This window comes from Sciurus carolinensis, chromosome 5, assembly GCF_902686445.1.
Source record: "Sciurus carolinensis chromosome 5, mSciCar1.2, whole genome shotgun sequence".
In the NCBI taxonomy this organism is placed as follows: domain Eukaryota; kingdom Metazoa; phylum Chordata; class Mammalia; order Rodentia; family Sciuridae; genus Sciurus; species Sciurus carolinensis.
The window spans coordinates 138097470-138113432 of NC_062217.1; the positions used below are offsets into that span (position 1 = coordinate 138097470).

The 15963-nt window shown below is 34.1% G+C and overlaps 1 protein-coding gene across 6 annotated transcripts in view; it reads left to right on the forward strand.

Moving 5' to 3' along the window:
• Kif20b (kinesin family member 20B) overlaps positions 1–11638 on the forward strand; it is a 70142-nt gene extending 58504 nt beyond the window's left edge. For 5 of the 6 annotated variants that reach the window (XM_047554536.1, XM_047554541.1, XM_047554540.1 and 2 more), the window contains 5 exons: positions 699–896; positions 3025–3126; positions 3539–3689; positions 9994–10136; positions 11390–11638. In XM_047554536.1, coding sequence (XP_047410492.1) covers positions 699–896; positions 3025–3126; positions 3539–3689; positions 9994–10136; positions 11390–11467 — 672 coding nt within the window. In that variant the 3' untranslated portion in view covers positions 11468–11638. The remainder of the gene's footprint in view (positions 1–698; positions 897–3024; positions 3127–3538; positions 3690–9993; positions 10137–11389) is intronic. The other variant, XM_047554539.1, reaches the window with a different exon arrangement.
• Positions 11639–15963: the final 4325 nt, after the last annotated feature.

Here is a 15963-nt window from a genome sequence, read left to right on the forward strand (position 1 = left end):
CAACTGTATTCTAGGATGTCGCTGTATTCTAGGATGAATTTTGAGGAGGGGAAAATGACTTGGAAGTTAGTGATCCAAGAGGATGGAATGGAGGTTAGAATGCTTTTTATCATTGAACTTTAGACAACCGTATGTTATTTCTATCCCATCTTATTGGCCACGGAGAGCCTTAAGGACAGTCCAGATATAAGAGGAGAATGAGAAATTCCTTTCTCAATGAGAAGAGTAGCAAAGAATTTGTAGCCAGCTTTAAACCTGCCATTATTGGGTGTTAATTATTCCAAACTCTTCTCTCAGAGATTTTTGACTAAGTAGGTTTGTGATAAGGTCCTATAATCTTTAATAAGGTCTCTAGGTAATTATCATGATCATACAAGTTTGGAGAATGATTTCTAAGTTGATTTCTAAGTTTCAGCTAATTTTTATTGATTCTAGGAATTGAACCCAGGGCCTCATGCATGCTTAAGCGTACGCTTTACCACTGATCTAAACTCCCAAGCTCCACTCTCTTCCAATTTTAACATACCATGTGTAAACCTAGTAGAATGTTGATGATAACTCAGTCTTGCTGTCCTTTCTGTGTCCCAGCATAGTTTTTATTTTTCCTAATTTGTTGTCTTTAATAGACATGAGAGAATTTTGTGGTTGTAAATTCTTATTCTATACAAATTATTTTTTCATTTTTAATTTTATTATAGGATGGATCTGTAGTTCTTGACTCTTGTGAAGTGTCAACAGAAAATGAACAGAGTACTCGATTTCCAAAACCTGAGTTAGAGATTCAGTTTACACCTTTACAGCCAAACAAAATGGCAGTGAAACACCCTGGTTGTACCACACCAGTGACAGTTAAGATTTCCAAGGCCCGGAAGAGGAAGAGTAATGAAATGGAGGAGGTAAATATTTAATCGATGAGTAAATTTAACAGCAAATCTTATTATTATTAAGCTATGTTTTAATATACAGTTAAGCTCTGCTACGCCACCTTTCTGTTTGTATGGAGATCAAAATCATAATTTTAAGGCATATTTTATGCCCTTTAAGAATAATACTGTGGCATAATAGTTCTTAGACAAAAGACTGAGTATTAAAATACAAAACTTGCTCCTTGTTTCATTTAAACTGTAATAGGTCACAAGATGGTAGATTTTACTGGAGGTCATTTTCCATATACGAGTCTCCTTCAAACTTATCACTTTCCATCCAGAGAAAGAGGAAAAAAAAGATAATGAAATTGGAGAAACTGAACATGCTTGAGTATATTGTCTTTGTCATTTAACTAAAACCTTAGATCTACATGGTCTTTGGAAGTTCTGGAAGAGAAAATCTTTTTCCATCAACTGGTATTAAAATTTGAGCCTCCATGTAGTGCTAGACTAAACTATTTACTTTTTCTTACTGTAGCTTTTGAATGGTAGGGCTGTTAAACCTTTAATTACATCTTAATCATGTAGATCTGGTGAGTCACATAAGCTTTCTCATCTTCAGTTTCCTCCATTTTAAAATAATGTATTAATGAATTTAAAATGCTTAGCTTTTACTCTGCATTTGGTAGATATATAAAAAAGGGTAACATTTTCTTTTAAAGTTATTTGTTTTACATTTAAGTAATTATAAACTCTAGCAACATTACTTTTCGCTAGCTTTGTTTACTCCATTAAAGAGTAGTATATTTTCAAGCTGGTGAAAGAGCAGGTAGTATTAGCCATATTACTGAGGCCCTCTGTTAGATAATAAATTTGCCAAGTTTATATTATTTAGTGTAGTCCTGATACACATGTAATACCTTTAGTGTTTGAGTATCATTTTAATCTGTGTTAAGTTGATTTTTCTTGGATCCAGTTTTTTATGCCAAGGGAAAAGGAAAAATTAAGTGTAGTATTTGAGGGTTAAAATGTAAGTCTGTTCATTTTATTGTTGGTGTATATCCTTTACACGAGTTTCAGAAAAGATTTGCAGATTGCATTAGATATATCATATAGAAACTTAAATTTTTGAACTGATGCTGCTAAAGCTTCACTTCTATAGTATGTATATGTATGTATATATGTTTAATATGTGTATGTAATATGTATATGGGTCCTTGTGAAAAATCATTTATACAATGCAATTTTCTAATCCAGTAAAGACTGCAAAGAGCTTTTTACTGAATACTGTGAATGTGATGGCCTAACCCTTTAGTCTTTGTTTACTTCCCATGATTTTTTGTCTTTCTCCTTTTATGAAGACAGCTTCTTATGACCCTTATGCCTTCTATTTTGTAACTTGGATTCTGATGCTCAGACATGATTTTTTCTCTGCTTCTCTCTACCTTCCACCCTCCTGCTTATATTCTTTGGTACAACTGGCATGTACAACAGTTAAATTCAATTAATATACCTATAAAAGGACTTTGTCCTGTGTGGTTATGTGGGGAAACAAAGGGGAGGATTCCATGCCTGTTTAGTAAAGAAGAAAGATTAAAATAGTTCTTAATTTCCATATTTTACCTGTGTGAAGTTTGTTTTGTTTTTGATGTTGACAGATTTCGATGAGAGGTCTTAAACATAGATGCTTGTATGATTTGGGAATGGGGAAAACTAGGTATAACTTGGCTGTGCTTTATTTAAAAAATCAAATTCAAATGAAACTTGTTATCTCTTCTAGGTTTATAATTTGCTTGGGTAATTCATTATTTATGATGTATATGAAAAACTCATATCTGCAGTCAGAGTGTGTCAACCTTAGCACATTTGACATTTTGGACTGCATACTTCTTTGTTGTGGGAATGACCTTCAAATTGCAGGGATGTTTAGCAGTGTTCTTGACCTCTGCTCACTAGTTGCCATTATCATCCTCCTCCTCCCTGCAAAGACAACCAAAAATATCTTCATACATAGCAAGTGTCCCCTGGTGGTCAAAACTGACCCCAGATAAGAACCACAGTTTTAAGTGATAATACAGCGTTTTACAGATTTTTTTTTTTTGAGTCTAGATAAAATACTGTCAAGAAATTAATCAGTGCTGAAATATATTATTTTTAGGACTTGGTGAAATCTGAAAATAAGAAGAATTCTACACCTAGAACTAATTCTAAGTTCCCTACTTCAGAGCATAGAAATTCTTCAGTCAAAAAGGAACAAAAGGTTTGTCTTTTAATTTGCACAAAATTGACCATTTCCATCATTTGCATTTATAAAATATAGAAGCTGGAGATTAAGATGTCAAGTTCTGATTAGTAATTATCCAGAGATCCAATGTGTCCAATTATAACTCATTTATCTTCCATTTTCTATACATCTGATTCAACTTGGAATATAACTTTTAGCATTTGACCATTAGCTGGCGGTACTTCAATGCATCACTTCTGACTCAACTCTCAAACTGTCAAACTCATTTTTCTGTTCTCTGGCTCTTTCATTGCTCTTCCAGTGTTCTTAATCCTAAGTTTCTTATCCAGGAATTCATAACTTATCGCTGGTCTCTAATTTAACTGTGGCCATAATTGTTTCTTTCTAACATTTCTTATCAACAATAACAAAAATGTTTGTTTATTAGGTTTCCACACATCCATCGTCTAAGAAGACATATTCTTTGCGGAGTCATGCACCTGTAATTAGCGTAAACTTGACCACCAAGAAAAAAGAAGGCACACTGCAGAAATTTGGAGACTTTTTGCAACATTCTCCGACAATTCTTCAATCAAAAGGTTTGTAGAAAATTAATTAAATGACCCTTTCTATTAGATGTAGTGCTTTCTGATATCTTATTGGTAGGTATACTGACTCAGCACCTGTTCTGTTGAGTGAATATTATGCTTAAACAGATAGACACTGTGGGAAGAAACAAAAGGATTATGTGTCTAGGTATTCATTATGTATTGGAAGAGAAAGGGTTATATATAAGTAATTGATCCAGATAGAGCAGGCTGCTTAATATAATAGTGGTCCAAGCAAAGTGGCATGATGGTATTGGAGGGGAGAAAGCTTTGGGAAAATTTTATGGAGGAAATAGGTATTGAAATGTTAGCAGGATAACACCTCTCAGAGATAATTACTATTAGTATTATTATGTATATCCTTCTTATGTATGTGTGTATGGCCTATACATATGTAAACATTATCCAAAAGTAATTTGCCAAAAACATTTCCTTTAATATTAATTGAATTCACAAAAATCATACACATAATGCTTTTTTCTTTATATTATAATCTGGACATGTTAATACTTATGTATATATTAATATTGTATACTACACACACACACACACACACACACCTATGCACAAATGTACACATGCACATCAACCAGAGAACAGTTTTTACACAGGTAGGATTAGAAATATATAGAGAACATTCTTGGCGATTTCAGGTAGCAATCTGTATCTGGCATATAGAATGTGGAGGGACCATTGGTGATAGGTAGGGGTGTGGGTTTTGTGTGATCACTTGAGTAGCAGCAGTTGGATGAATTAGAGACCAGAAATGAGGAATGTGGGAGAGGTAGAGGGGTCAGAAGCAGGGGACAATTGAGTTGAGTCAAATATGTTGTGTGAAAATACATTCTGTGAAGATTTTACTCCAGAGCTTTCTAAATTTTCTTGGTTCAGAACCCTTAGTGTCTCAGTAATTATTTTCATTGTGCTCCTACACCCCAAGAATAACCTAATAGCCTCATCCATTAGACATAAGGCCCAAAAACCACTGAAAATCCAGCTTCTGAAAATCTAGGTTGCACAGATATGTCATCATTGAAAGAATGTAATGTGATTCCGTTTTGAAACCATGAACTACCTTAAACTATTAAAGGTTATTGCTTTTCTTAAAGATGAAAAATATTCTAAGATGCTCTTATAATTTGGGACAGCAAATTATTATTTAATGCACAGTTTTGAAATTTGAATCTTTCAGACTTTTAAAAAAATACATATTTTCAAAATGTATAGTTTGAACATAGAAAATATCTGGAGGGATAAACAGCAAACTGTTAAACATCTAAATTTGAACAGGAGGGGCTTTTTTATTTTAGAAGATTTTTATTTAAGTTATATTTGCATCATATATTAAAAAGGAATGTTTTCAAGAGAGGGAGGTACCTATAAGGTAATGACCTCCTTACTTGGTTGACTCAGTTCTTCAACAGTTTTCCTTCTAATATACCTGGCATGGACATATTTTTAAAAATTATTTCTAGGAATATAAGATATCCCTATTTTAGATTATAACTACAACACATATCTGTTGTGGTGGATCACTTGGAAATATAGAGAAAAAAGAAAAAAAAATCTGCTGCTCTGATAACCTCTACTAATCCATTAATCAGTATCTCTGGTCTCTTAGCTTTTATGTCTAGTCCATCTCCTATCCATTCAGTACATGATAGCCAGAGTGATATTTTCAAAGTGCAAATTGAATTATGTCACTTCTTTGTTTTATGTTACTCCTTTGATTTCCCATTCCTCTGCATGACCTGGTTTCTGACCCTCTCTCCAACTTATCTCCTGTTATTCTATGGTTAATGACAGGCCATCTTCAATCATATCGACTTCTGACTTTTTCTAAAATATGCCAGCTCCTTCTCTTTCCTTGTGATCATTGCATTCTTTGGCATCTTGTGTTTGCTTTTATCTGGTACACATAACTGTTCTCATTCTAACTGTTTCTCATCCTTTAACTTAGAACTGATGCTTTGAGAAGGAAGGAAGATACCTTTCACTAAAATTCCTTATCACTAGCTTCATTCAGTCTTCATTACTCGATCCTATTTTTTTCTGTCTTTGCACTTATTTTGTTAATATCTTTTCCTCTATAGAGTGTAAGCTCCACAAGGACAAAATGTCTAATTCACATCTTCAGCACTTGGTATAGTGGCTTGCACGTAATAGAGTTTGGCTCCAGGCCAAAATCATATGCATGATTTTTTTTTTAAGCCCAACCAGTGTAATCACAAAAACCTTGTAGATCTCAAGAGAGAAAACGTCCTTTCCTGTACCAGAACTGGTGTACTTTCAATGTATTATAGTCTGGTAAGGGAGTGACTATCAAGAACTCAGGACCCCTGACCAACCATGCTCTGATATACACCTGCATTCATAGCCTATTCCTAGGTAGAACCTTTTCCCTGGGGCTTCTTAAGGTGCCTCTCCCAAACAACTTATGGAGGGAGAGGGCATGGCACCTTGAAAAAACTTTTATGCACTGTGACTCAGTACTTCTTCACTCATATCTCCCCATCCCAAGCTTCCAGCCCTGAGGTCGAAAAAACTGCAAGACCCTTTTGTTTGAAGCTCTCTAGGCAGTTAGATGACCCCTGCTTCTGTGCTGATCCACCTGACCCTAGGTCATGCCTCCATTTCATGGGGTAGTGTAATCTAGAAGGGAATGAGTAGGAGATGGTGCTTTCACAGGTCTAGCCTCTTGCTTTTATTATTGCAACAAGTGGTTAAAGGCCTGGGTCATTTTGGCTTTTTGTCTTAATGTCTCAGCTTGTCTCCTGACAAATAAACTCTTCATTTAGTCTATTTCCTTAAATATTTTATTTGTATAGAGATGTACCTATATATAAATATATATATATATATATATATATATATAGAGAGAGAGAGAGAGAGAGAGAGAGAGAGATTGATTTTCTTTTCAGGAATTCTCCCACATGGAAATATGTTTTCTAATGAAATCAGTATTGGGCTAGGGTTGTAGCTCAGTGGTAGAGCACTTGCCTCACACATGTGAGACACTGAGTTCGATCCTCAGCACCACATAAATAAATAGAATAAAGGTATTGGTTCATCTGTAATTAAAAATTAAAAAAAAGAAATCAGTATCTATTAGAAAACAAAATCAATGTACAAAGTGGGAAATTTAAAAACATCCCTCTTTTACTTCCTAGAAGGAATCAACTGTGAACAGTTTTGTTTCTATCCTTTATGTGTGTGTGTGTGTGTGTGTATTTTAAGTTAAGGTTTCACAGTTGCACATTATTTGTACATTTGTTCATTGTGGACATCTTTATGAATAGCTATTGAACTAAATCCACCACCTTATTTTTTTAAATTTTTATTTGTTCTTTTTAGTTATAAATGTCAGTAGAATGTACTTGGATGTATCATGCATACATGAGTATAACTTCCCATTCTTGTGGTTGTGCATGATGTGGAGTTACACTGGTTATATATGTTATATATGAACGTGGGGAAACTAAGGTCTGATTCATTCTACATCATTCCCATCTCCCCTCCCTTCCTCCCATTCCACATTGCCCGCCTGTCCTATCTGGTGACCATTCACCCCACGCCTCCAGCCTATTATGAGTAGGTATCCACATATCAGAGAGAACATTGGACTTTGGTTTTTTGGTACTGGCTTATTTCACTTAGCAAAATAACTTCCAGTTCAATCTATTTACTGGCAAATGACATAATCTCATTCTTATTTATGACTGAGTAATATTCCATTGTGTATATGGACCATTTTCTTTTTTTTGAACACTTTTATTTTGCTTTTAGAATACTATTCTTCCATCAAATTTTATATCACTTGTTTCATATGGATTATAATATTTCAGAAGTATGTTTGGGGTAAAGTTTGGTCTAAATCGAAGAGGTTGGTGTTTATAATTTATACCTTTGAGTGGACAACATGAGATGTTCTCTTTTAGTAAGCCCACATCTTTCATGGAAAGAAACACTGTTCTTCCTGGATACTCAGTCAGTAACGTCTACTGAGCACAATGTGTTAAGGAGATGTTGACAGCATGTTGGTCAACATGCTCATCAGCTTCTACATGGTTATGCTTAACTGAGAAGGTACATTTTCCAGTGCAAACCCCTTCTTCATCTGTCTGCCACTGAGGTGGATGACTGGCCTCTGGAACATAAACATCTTTCTTTCTCCTGAAACTTTGCTATAGTTTGTTCATCTTAATTTTTACAACCTGGCTCTGAATGTTGGCTAAGCCCTTTACCAGCTATGTAACTTTGGACAAGTTTCATAACTTCACTAAGCCTCAGTTTCCTCATCTGTCTTAAGTGAGGTGTCTGAGGATTGTTGCCCCACCAATAATCCAATCTATGTATACAGATGAAGATCTTGGATTGCAACAGTGGCTGCACTGGCACTCTTCCTTGGAAGAAGCCGCTTAAGTTCCAAATCTGCCACAGCCCCCAACCAGTTCCAGTATGGCTGCCTCTACCTTGGCTGCCAGTAGCCACCCCCACATTTTCTCTATCCATTCATTTATTGAAGGACACCTAGGTTGGTTCCATAGTTTAACTATTGTGAATTGAACTGCTATAAACATTGATGTGGCTGTATCACTATAATAAGTTGATTTTAAGTCCTTTGGGTATATCCCAAGGATTGGGGTAACTGGGTCAAATGGTGGTTCCATTCCAGGTTTTCTGAGGATTCTCCATACTGCTTTCCAGAGTGGTTGCACCAATTTGCAGTCCTACCAGCAATGTATGAGTGTGCCTTTTCCCCTGCATCCTTGCCAACATTTATTTTTACATGTATTCTTGATAATTGCCATTCTGACTGGAGTGAGATGAAATCTCAGTGTAGTTTTAATTTCCATTTCTCTAATTGCTAGGGATGTTGAACATTTTTTCATATATTTGTGTTCATTTCATTCATATTTCTTCTGTGAAGTGTCTTTTCAGTTCCTTTGCCCATTTATTGATTGGGTTATTTGTTTAATTGGTGTTAAGTTTTTTGTTTTCTTTTTATGTCCTGGAGATTAATGGTCTATCTGAGGTTCAGGTGTTAGATTTACTCCCATTCTGTAGGCTATCTCTTCATGTTCTTAATTGTTTCCTTTGCTGTGAAGAAGCTTTTGAATTTGAATCCATCCCATTTATTGATTCTCGATTTTACTTCTTGTGCTTTAGGAGTCTTGTTGAGGAAGTCGGTTCCTAAGCCGACATGATGGAGATTTGGGCCTACATTTTCTTCTAGTAGGTATAGGTTCTCTGGTCTAATGCCTCGGTCCTTGATCTACTTAGAGTTGTGTTTTGTGCAGGGTGAGAGATAGGGGTTAAATTTTAATCTCAATGAAATGGGATTTCCAGTTTTCCCGGCACTATTTGTTGAAGAGGCTATCTTTTTTTCCAATGTATGTGTATGGTGCCTTTGTCTAGTATGAGATAACTATATGCAGGTGGGTTAGTCTGTGTATTCTATTCCATTCCATTGGTCTTCATGTCTGTTTTGATGCCAATATGATGCTGTATTTGTTACTATAGCTCTGTAGTATAATTTTAGGTCTGGTGTTGTGATGCCTCCTGCTTCACTTTTCTTGCTGAGGATTGGTTTGGCTCTTCTGGACCTCTTATTTTCCAAATGAATTTCGTGACTGCTTTTTCTCTTTCTATGCAAAACATCATTGGACTTTTCATATGAATTGCTTTAAATCTGTATAGCACTTTTGGTAGTTTGGCCATTTTGACAATATTAATTCTGCCTATCCAAGAATATGGGAGATCTTTCCATCTTCTAAGGTCTTCTTCAATTTCCTTCTTTAGTGCTCTGTAGTTTTCATCGTAGAAGTCTTTCACCTGTTTTGTTAGATTGATTCCCAAGTATTTTTTTTTCCTTTGGGGCTGTTGTGAATGGGTTAGGTGATTCATCACTGTTGTATAGGAATGCAATTGATTTATGGGTGTTAATTTTATATCCTTCTACTTTGTTGAATTTATTTATGAATTCTAGAAGTTTTCTGGCCCATCATCTTATTTTTAATGCTACACACTCTATTATGTATAATCCTCTCTGGTTTAACATAGCATAAACCTTTTCCAAGTCACTGACAGAAAAAGATACTTGAGTTTTACTGGTGGTACTATAATTTATGGACCTTTCCACTTTGTTGCACATTATTCAGTTGTTGTTTTATTTATTCCCCCGCCTTACTGATAATCATTGTTTCTGAAACATTTAACGTTTTTCTTTATCAGTGTCTCTTCATGTCCTTTCATCATTTATATTTTACATTGTTTTTCTTTTTAATTTATATAGCAAAGAAGATAATTGAAACAATGAGCTCTTCAAAGCTCTCAAATGTAGAAGCAAGTAAAGAAAATGTGTCTCAACCAAAAAAAGCCAAACGGAAATTGTACACAAATGAAATTTCATCTCCTATTGATATATCAGGCCAAGTGGTAAGCTAGTATTTCAATTTTCGTCAATGTAAAACTGTTCATGTTCTTTTTAATTTGGAAGCATTCATTATAATTTGAATTTTTCATTGATTTTAATTTCTATTCTTTAGACCCCACATCACTTAAAATATTTAACTTTTGATCAGATGTGTTAACCTTATAGTAATTAAATACAAATGCTATATTACTGTATGTAAGTGCCATGCGCTTGCATTTGAAACCTCATTCAAGGAATATATTTCATCAATAGAATTATCACTATTTAGTAATTTATTTGCCTCTAACATCTATTTTTCCTTGTTATGTTTACCACCAGAGTTGCACAAATCTGGATCCAAGTGTGCCTGGTAAAAAAAAAAATTGACATTTAGCCATTTCCTCCCACCTTCTTCTCAGCCTTCCAGGCTTTATTAAGAAGAGATGGTAGTTGTCACCCTGACTCTGTGACTCATTCTCCTCACTCAGAACAGTCTGTGCTATTACAGGGAAGGTTCTAATTTTCTGTCATGCTTACATTTGCTTAGCGGATGAAAGTGAAGGTTGAAAAATAATTAAAGACTTTTTCTGGACGTGGCCAAGAAGAGTTAGGAGAGACCTTTTTTGCAATAGTAGCTATCAGAGATGACATGCAAAAGCAAGTGGTAAAGAATTAGGGTTAATTAGGACATGCTGTTGAAAGTACTATTCTCTTAGTCACTTTTTACCATCTGTCTTATTAGTACATAATTTCTTTCTTTGGCTGAGTATTATTTCTTAGTTGCAGTATTATGTGCTTTTTACTTTTTAAGTTACATATTTGTTGCTGTAAAAGTTCATCTCATCACATTGATTTGAGGCCTTTATCTCCAAATATGATAATAATTATTTCAAGAGGCCCAAAACACAAAGTAGAATTATTGCCAAGGGCTTTTAATCTGAAAACATCCATTTATTTATCTAAAATCTTAAAGGTTCCATTAGATTCTAGCATTTGTTTACACAATAATAGTATTGATAACACTGAGACAGTAAGAAGTTATCTTTGAATTCAGTACAGATTGTTGGTGATTTTAATTCTAGAACCAAAGACTCATTGAATGAGTCTTTTACAAAATCTATTTTCTTTCCCATGTGTTTTTATGGAAGATGGAATACCTGTAGCCTAACAGGACCGAAAGACTAGTGTTCCTATTGATGTCAGTAATTAAGTACATAGACATACATGTTTTTATTTTTGCCTACAATTTTTGAAAAACTGAAATTGTTGATTTCAGATTTTAATGGATCAGAAAGTGAAGGAAAGTGATCACCAGATTCTCAAACGACGACTTCGAACAAGAACAGCCAAATAAATCACTTGGAGAGTGTTTTAATGTAAATTTTATATTCATAATCATTGTAACTTGCATCTTGACTTTCTAAAAATTGCATATATTATGATGTGTTAAATCTCTCTGTATAGAGATTTATTTTATATATAGCATAATTTTTAGTTCAATAAATATAATCAGTTTACCTGTGTACTTTTTAAAAAACTTTTTTAAAATCTGCGTATTCTGTATTATCTCAGGCATTAGATACTAGGAAAGCAGCTATTATTTATGTTAATTTTTCTACATGTGATGACATAAGTCAGGTTTTGGGCTTGCTTACTTGTGTTTTAGTGTCTTAGGAGTTGTTGTTACTGTGTTGGGATGTACAGCTGATTTTATATATCTGTCTGGATTATAATTAGGAGTTAGGGAATAATCATGTACATGTTTTTTCTTTGCCAAAATGTGTGTACATTATTTTGAAAAGATCTCAAGTGTTTAATTAGAAAAACTATTTTTAATTTAAAAAAATAATCTAATAACGTTGGCTTCCTGATTTTTCCAGGACACAGAAAATTACAGGTAAAAATTAGAAAGGAGGAAAAGATATCACCTAGGAGCCAAAATAGTGACAATTGGGGGGAAAAAAAAAGAATTTTAGACCTTGACCTTAGAAATAGTCTTTGTTTTACAGATGAGAAAGCCAAGACATATGAATTTTACTTATTTTTTTTTAATTTGTTTATTTTTTTTCTATATGGTATTGAGGATCAAACCCAGTGCTTCACATGTGCCAGACAAGTGCTCCACCACTGAGCTACAGCCCCAGCCCTAGATAAAGTCTTAATATGGAGGAAAACTTATAAACTTGAAGATATTATTCTGTTTTAATTTAAAAAAATACTTTTTAGTCCTCAATGAACCTTTATTTTATTTAATTATATGTGGTGCTGAGAATCAAACTCAATGCCTCACACATGCTAGTGATACCGCCGTTTACCGGTGACGAGTTCTGCTTCCTCAGGTGTTGAAGTATAACGCCAGAGAAGCACACGGAGGCAAACATAGAGTAGAAAGTAAGAAGCTTTATTAAAGGAAAGTAAAAGCAGACTTCTCCCGGGTGGAAGAAGGGGACCCAAAGGCGGAATCCTGAATTTTACTTATACTAGATCATACAGCTAAGGTTTAGTGAACTAATAATTAAAAATACAAAAAAAGGGCACTAAACTCAAGAATTTTTGCCAACTGGGGCTTTTAATCTAAAAGCATACATTCATCTAAAATCTTAAAGGTTTCATTTCATTTTAGCATTGCTTACTTGTTTATAGTCATGATGACACTGAGTAAGGAAAGTTATTTGGTGTTTTGTTTATGTGACACATCATATTTAGGGAAAATTTCCATCAAAATAGTATCTTAAAACTTAACCTCTTAGGCATCAAAATGTTTTCATTATACAATATCAAAAAATACTTAATATTTATTATTCATTCTACATTTGCACGTTTGCTTACTAAAATTTGCTTATAACCTCAAAATCAGCACTTTTATAGCACACGTGGTTATTTGTGGAAATGTTCAGAGTGGCAAAAAATTTTGAGTTAACCAACGTGCACATTCGCAACTGAAATTGAACAATGCAGCACTTTGTGTTCTTGTCTCAGCCCTCATACTGTAAATAAATGCCCGTTCTATATCCAGAATAAAGATTAAAACCAAACCTTAACAAGATCCTCAGCGGAGTCAAGAGTTTGGAGGGGGAGTACTGACAAATTAAAAGGACTCAGGAAACACCTTGGACTTTCTACAGATGCACACTAACAAAGCATGAAACAAACCTGCATGAATTGCAATTAATGAGACAGTAATTGAAATACCTATTGGGACCAAAATATTTTAAATAAACAAACAAATAAGCAACATTCATCTGAGAAACATGTAGTGCAGATTCTCTGCAACATATCTTTTATGATGCATGTTATGCAGTGAAAAAAATTTCTAGATATGGAAAGAAACAGGAAAATGAGTCCCATGGAAACAAAGCTTGACATGACTTAAATGTTGAATTTTGCAAAACCTTAAGTTAAAACAGCTGTTATGCATATGTTGGAGGATTTAAAGGAAGTGTCACCTTAAAGAATCTCAGTGGAGAAATGGAAAGTATGAAGAGGAAAAACAAATGGAATTGTTACTACAGAAGGGTCAAGTAGCTGAAATGAAAATCCACTGGATACCTTTAATAACAGATTAGAGATGTCAGAAGAAAGTATTGGTAAACTTGAAAATAGACCAATTTAAATTATAAAATCTGAAGGGTGGGAGGACCCAATAACCAGAGCCTCAGTATCCTGTGGAACAATGCCAAAAGGATTAATAACAGATGTTGTGTGAGATCTAGAAGGATGAAAGCATGAAAATAGAGCATGAAAAAAATATATTTGAAGAAACATTGGCCCCTAATTTTTCAACTCATATAGAAATAATGACTTAGAAGTTCTGCAGATTCCAGTTGGGATAAGTCCACATAAAATTACACATAGAAAGATTATTGTTACACTTCTGAAAATCAACTATAAAGAGAAAATCCTGAAAGCAACATGAAAAAAATCAACACATTGCATATAAGCAAAAGTATGAACTGTGGATCCATTCAGAGAAATACCTCATTAGGCCAATTTTTTACTGTATGAACACCGTAGAGAGTACTGATCAAAACCTAGATGGCATAGGTTAATCATTTGACATGGCCTCAGTGTAGTCAAGAGATGTGTATGAGGCTGCTGCTGGCATAACATGGCACACTATCTTAAACTTTTTAAAATATATTGAAATATACTCAAAAACTACAGCAGGTACATAAACCAGTAATACAGTTGTTCATCATCATTATCAAGCTTTAAGTACTAAGCATAATTTTATTTGGTATACTTTTATATGACTGGCAGCAGCATAGTAAGATTTGTTTACATCAGTGTGATCATCACAAACCTTCTAAATAATGCATTGCGCTATGACATTCACAGATAAGACCTTGCAAGGTAATAACCATTTTTCAGCAGTCTTATAATCTTATTGGGCTACTATCATGTGACTTGTCACTGAAACATCACTATGTGATTCATGACTATATAAGAATATGTAAGAAACTTTTAGAATTATAATGCAATAACCACACAACCCAATAAAATTCTAGTAAAAGACTTGAATATGTAAGTATGAAAAGATAAAGTCATTGGTCATCAGAGAAAGGCAAGTTAAAGTAACAAAGGCAAAACTTATAGTGGAAAAAGGAAAATAGTGTTTGGCTAAAGTCTGGGGCTGGAAAATGGGATCAAAAGATGAAATTAGAGAAATGGATATATTCTATGTCTTGATTGTTGTTTATCTGTATACGAATATTAAAAGTCAAATTGTCCATTTGAAATGATTTTACTGCATGAAATTTTATCTTAATAACAAATTGGAATTTTTCTTTTCTTCAGTGCTGGGGATTGAACCCAGGATTTTGCACATGTTAGGCAAGCTTTCTACCACTGAATTACATTCCCCAGCCTTTAAAAAAAAAAAAAAAAATAGAGTCTCACAAGTTACAAATCTGGACTTTCAGTTCTCTACCTCAACCTCAGTCTCCTGAGTAGCTGGGTATTGTAGGCATAAGCCACACGGGGGAAAGAATGTTAAAAACTCACACACATTAATGGGTCATGGAGTTTATAATGGCTAAAATTGCAAAATCTGACAATACCAAGTGAAAACTGACTTCTAGTTCATTTTTTTTAAGTTTATTTTCCTTTCTATAGAGTTAAATGCACTTTATTGTATTAAGATTGTATTTTGGAAAAAAATTCAAGGCATTTATTTTTGGTTGAAACTTTCTTAAAAAACTTTAAAAATTTTATTTAGATTTTAGATTTTCAGAAAAGTTGGAAAAATGGTTCCCCTGTACCTCTCACCCAATTTCCTCTTTTTGTAACATTTCACATTATCAAAGTATATTTGAAATACCTAAAAACCAAACATTGGCATATTATTATTAACTTATATTTTATCAGTTTTTCCACTGATGATCTTTTTTGTTCCAGTATCCTATCTTAACCCATTGTAAGCAGTCATCCTATCTCTTTAGTTTTCTCTATTTGTGATAATTTCTCAGGTTTCTTTGCATTTCATGACCTGGACAATTTTGGGGGTACCAGTATTTTGTGTATTGTCTGTCATTTTGAGTTTTTTCAATGTTTTTCTCATGGTTTGACCAGAAATACAGGTTTTTAGGAAGAGTGGAGTGAAGTGCCCTTCCATAGCACAAGAGTACACCTTCTCAATTTATCACTGCTAACATTAACCATATCACTTAGCTAAGGTCATGTCTGCAAGATTCTCCAGTTTAAATTAATTTTTCTTTGTATATTCTTTGGAAGCAAGTCATCTATGTGTGGCCTCTCAGGAATTGAACCCAGGGATACTCAAGCACTGAGCCTTATCACCAGCCTTTTTAGAGACAGGGTCTTGCTAAGTTGCTTAGGGCCTCACTAAGT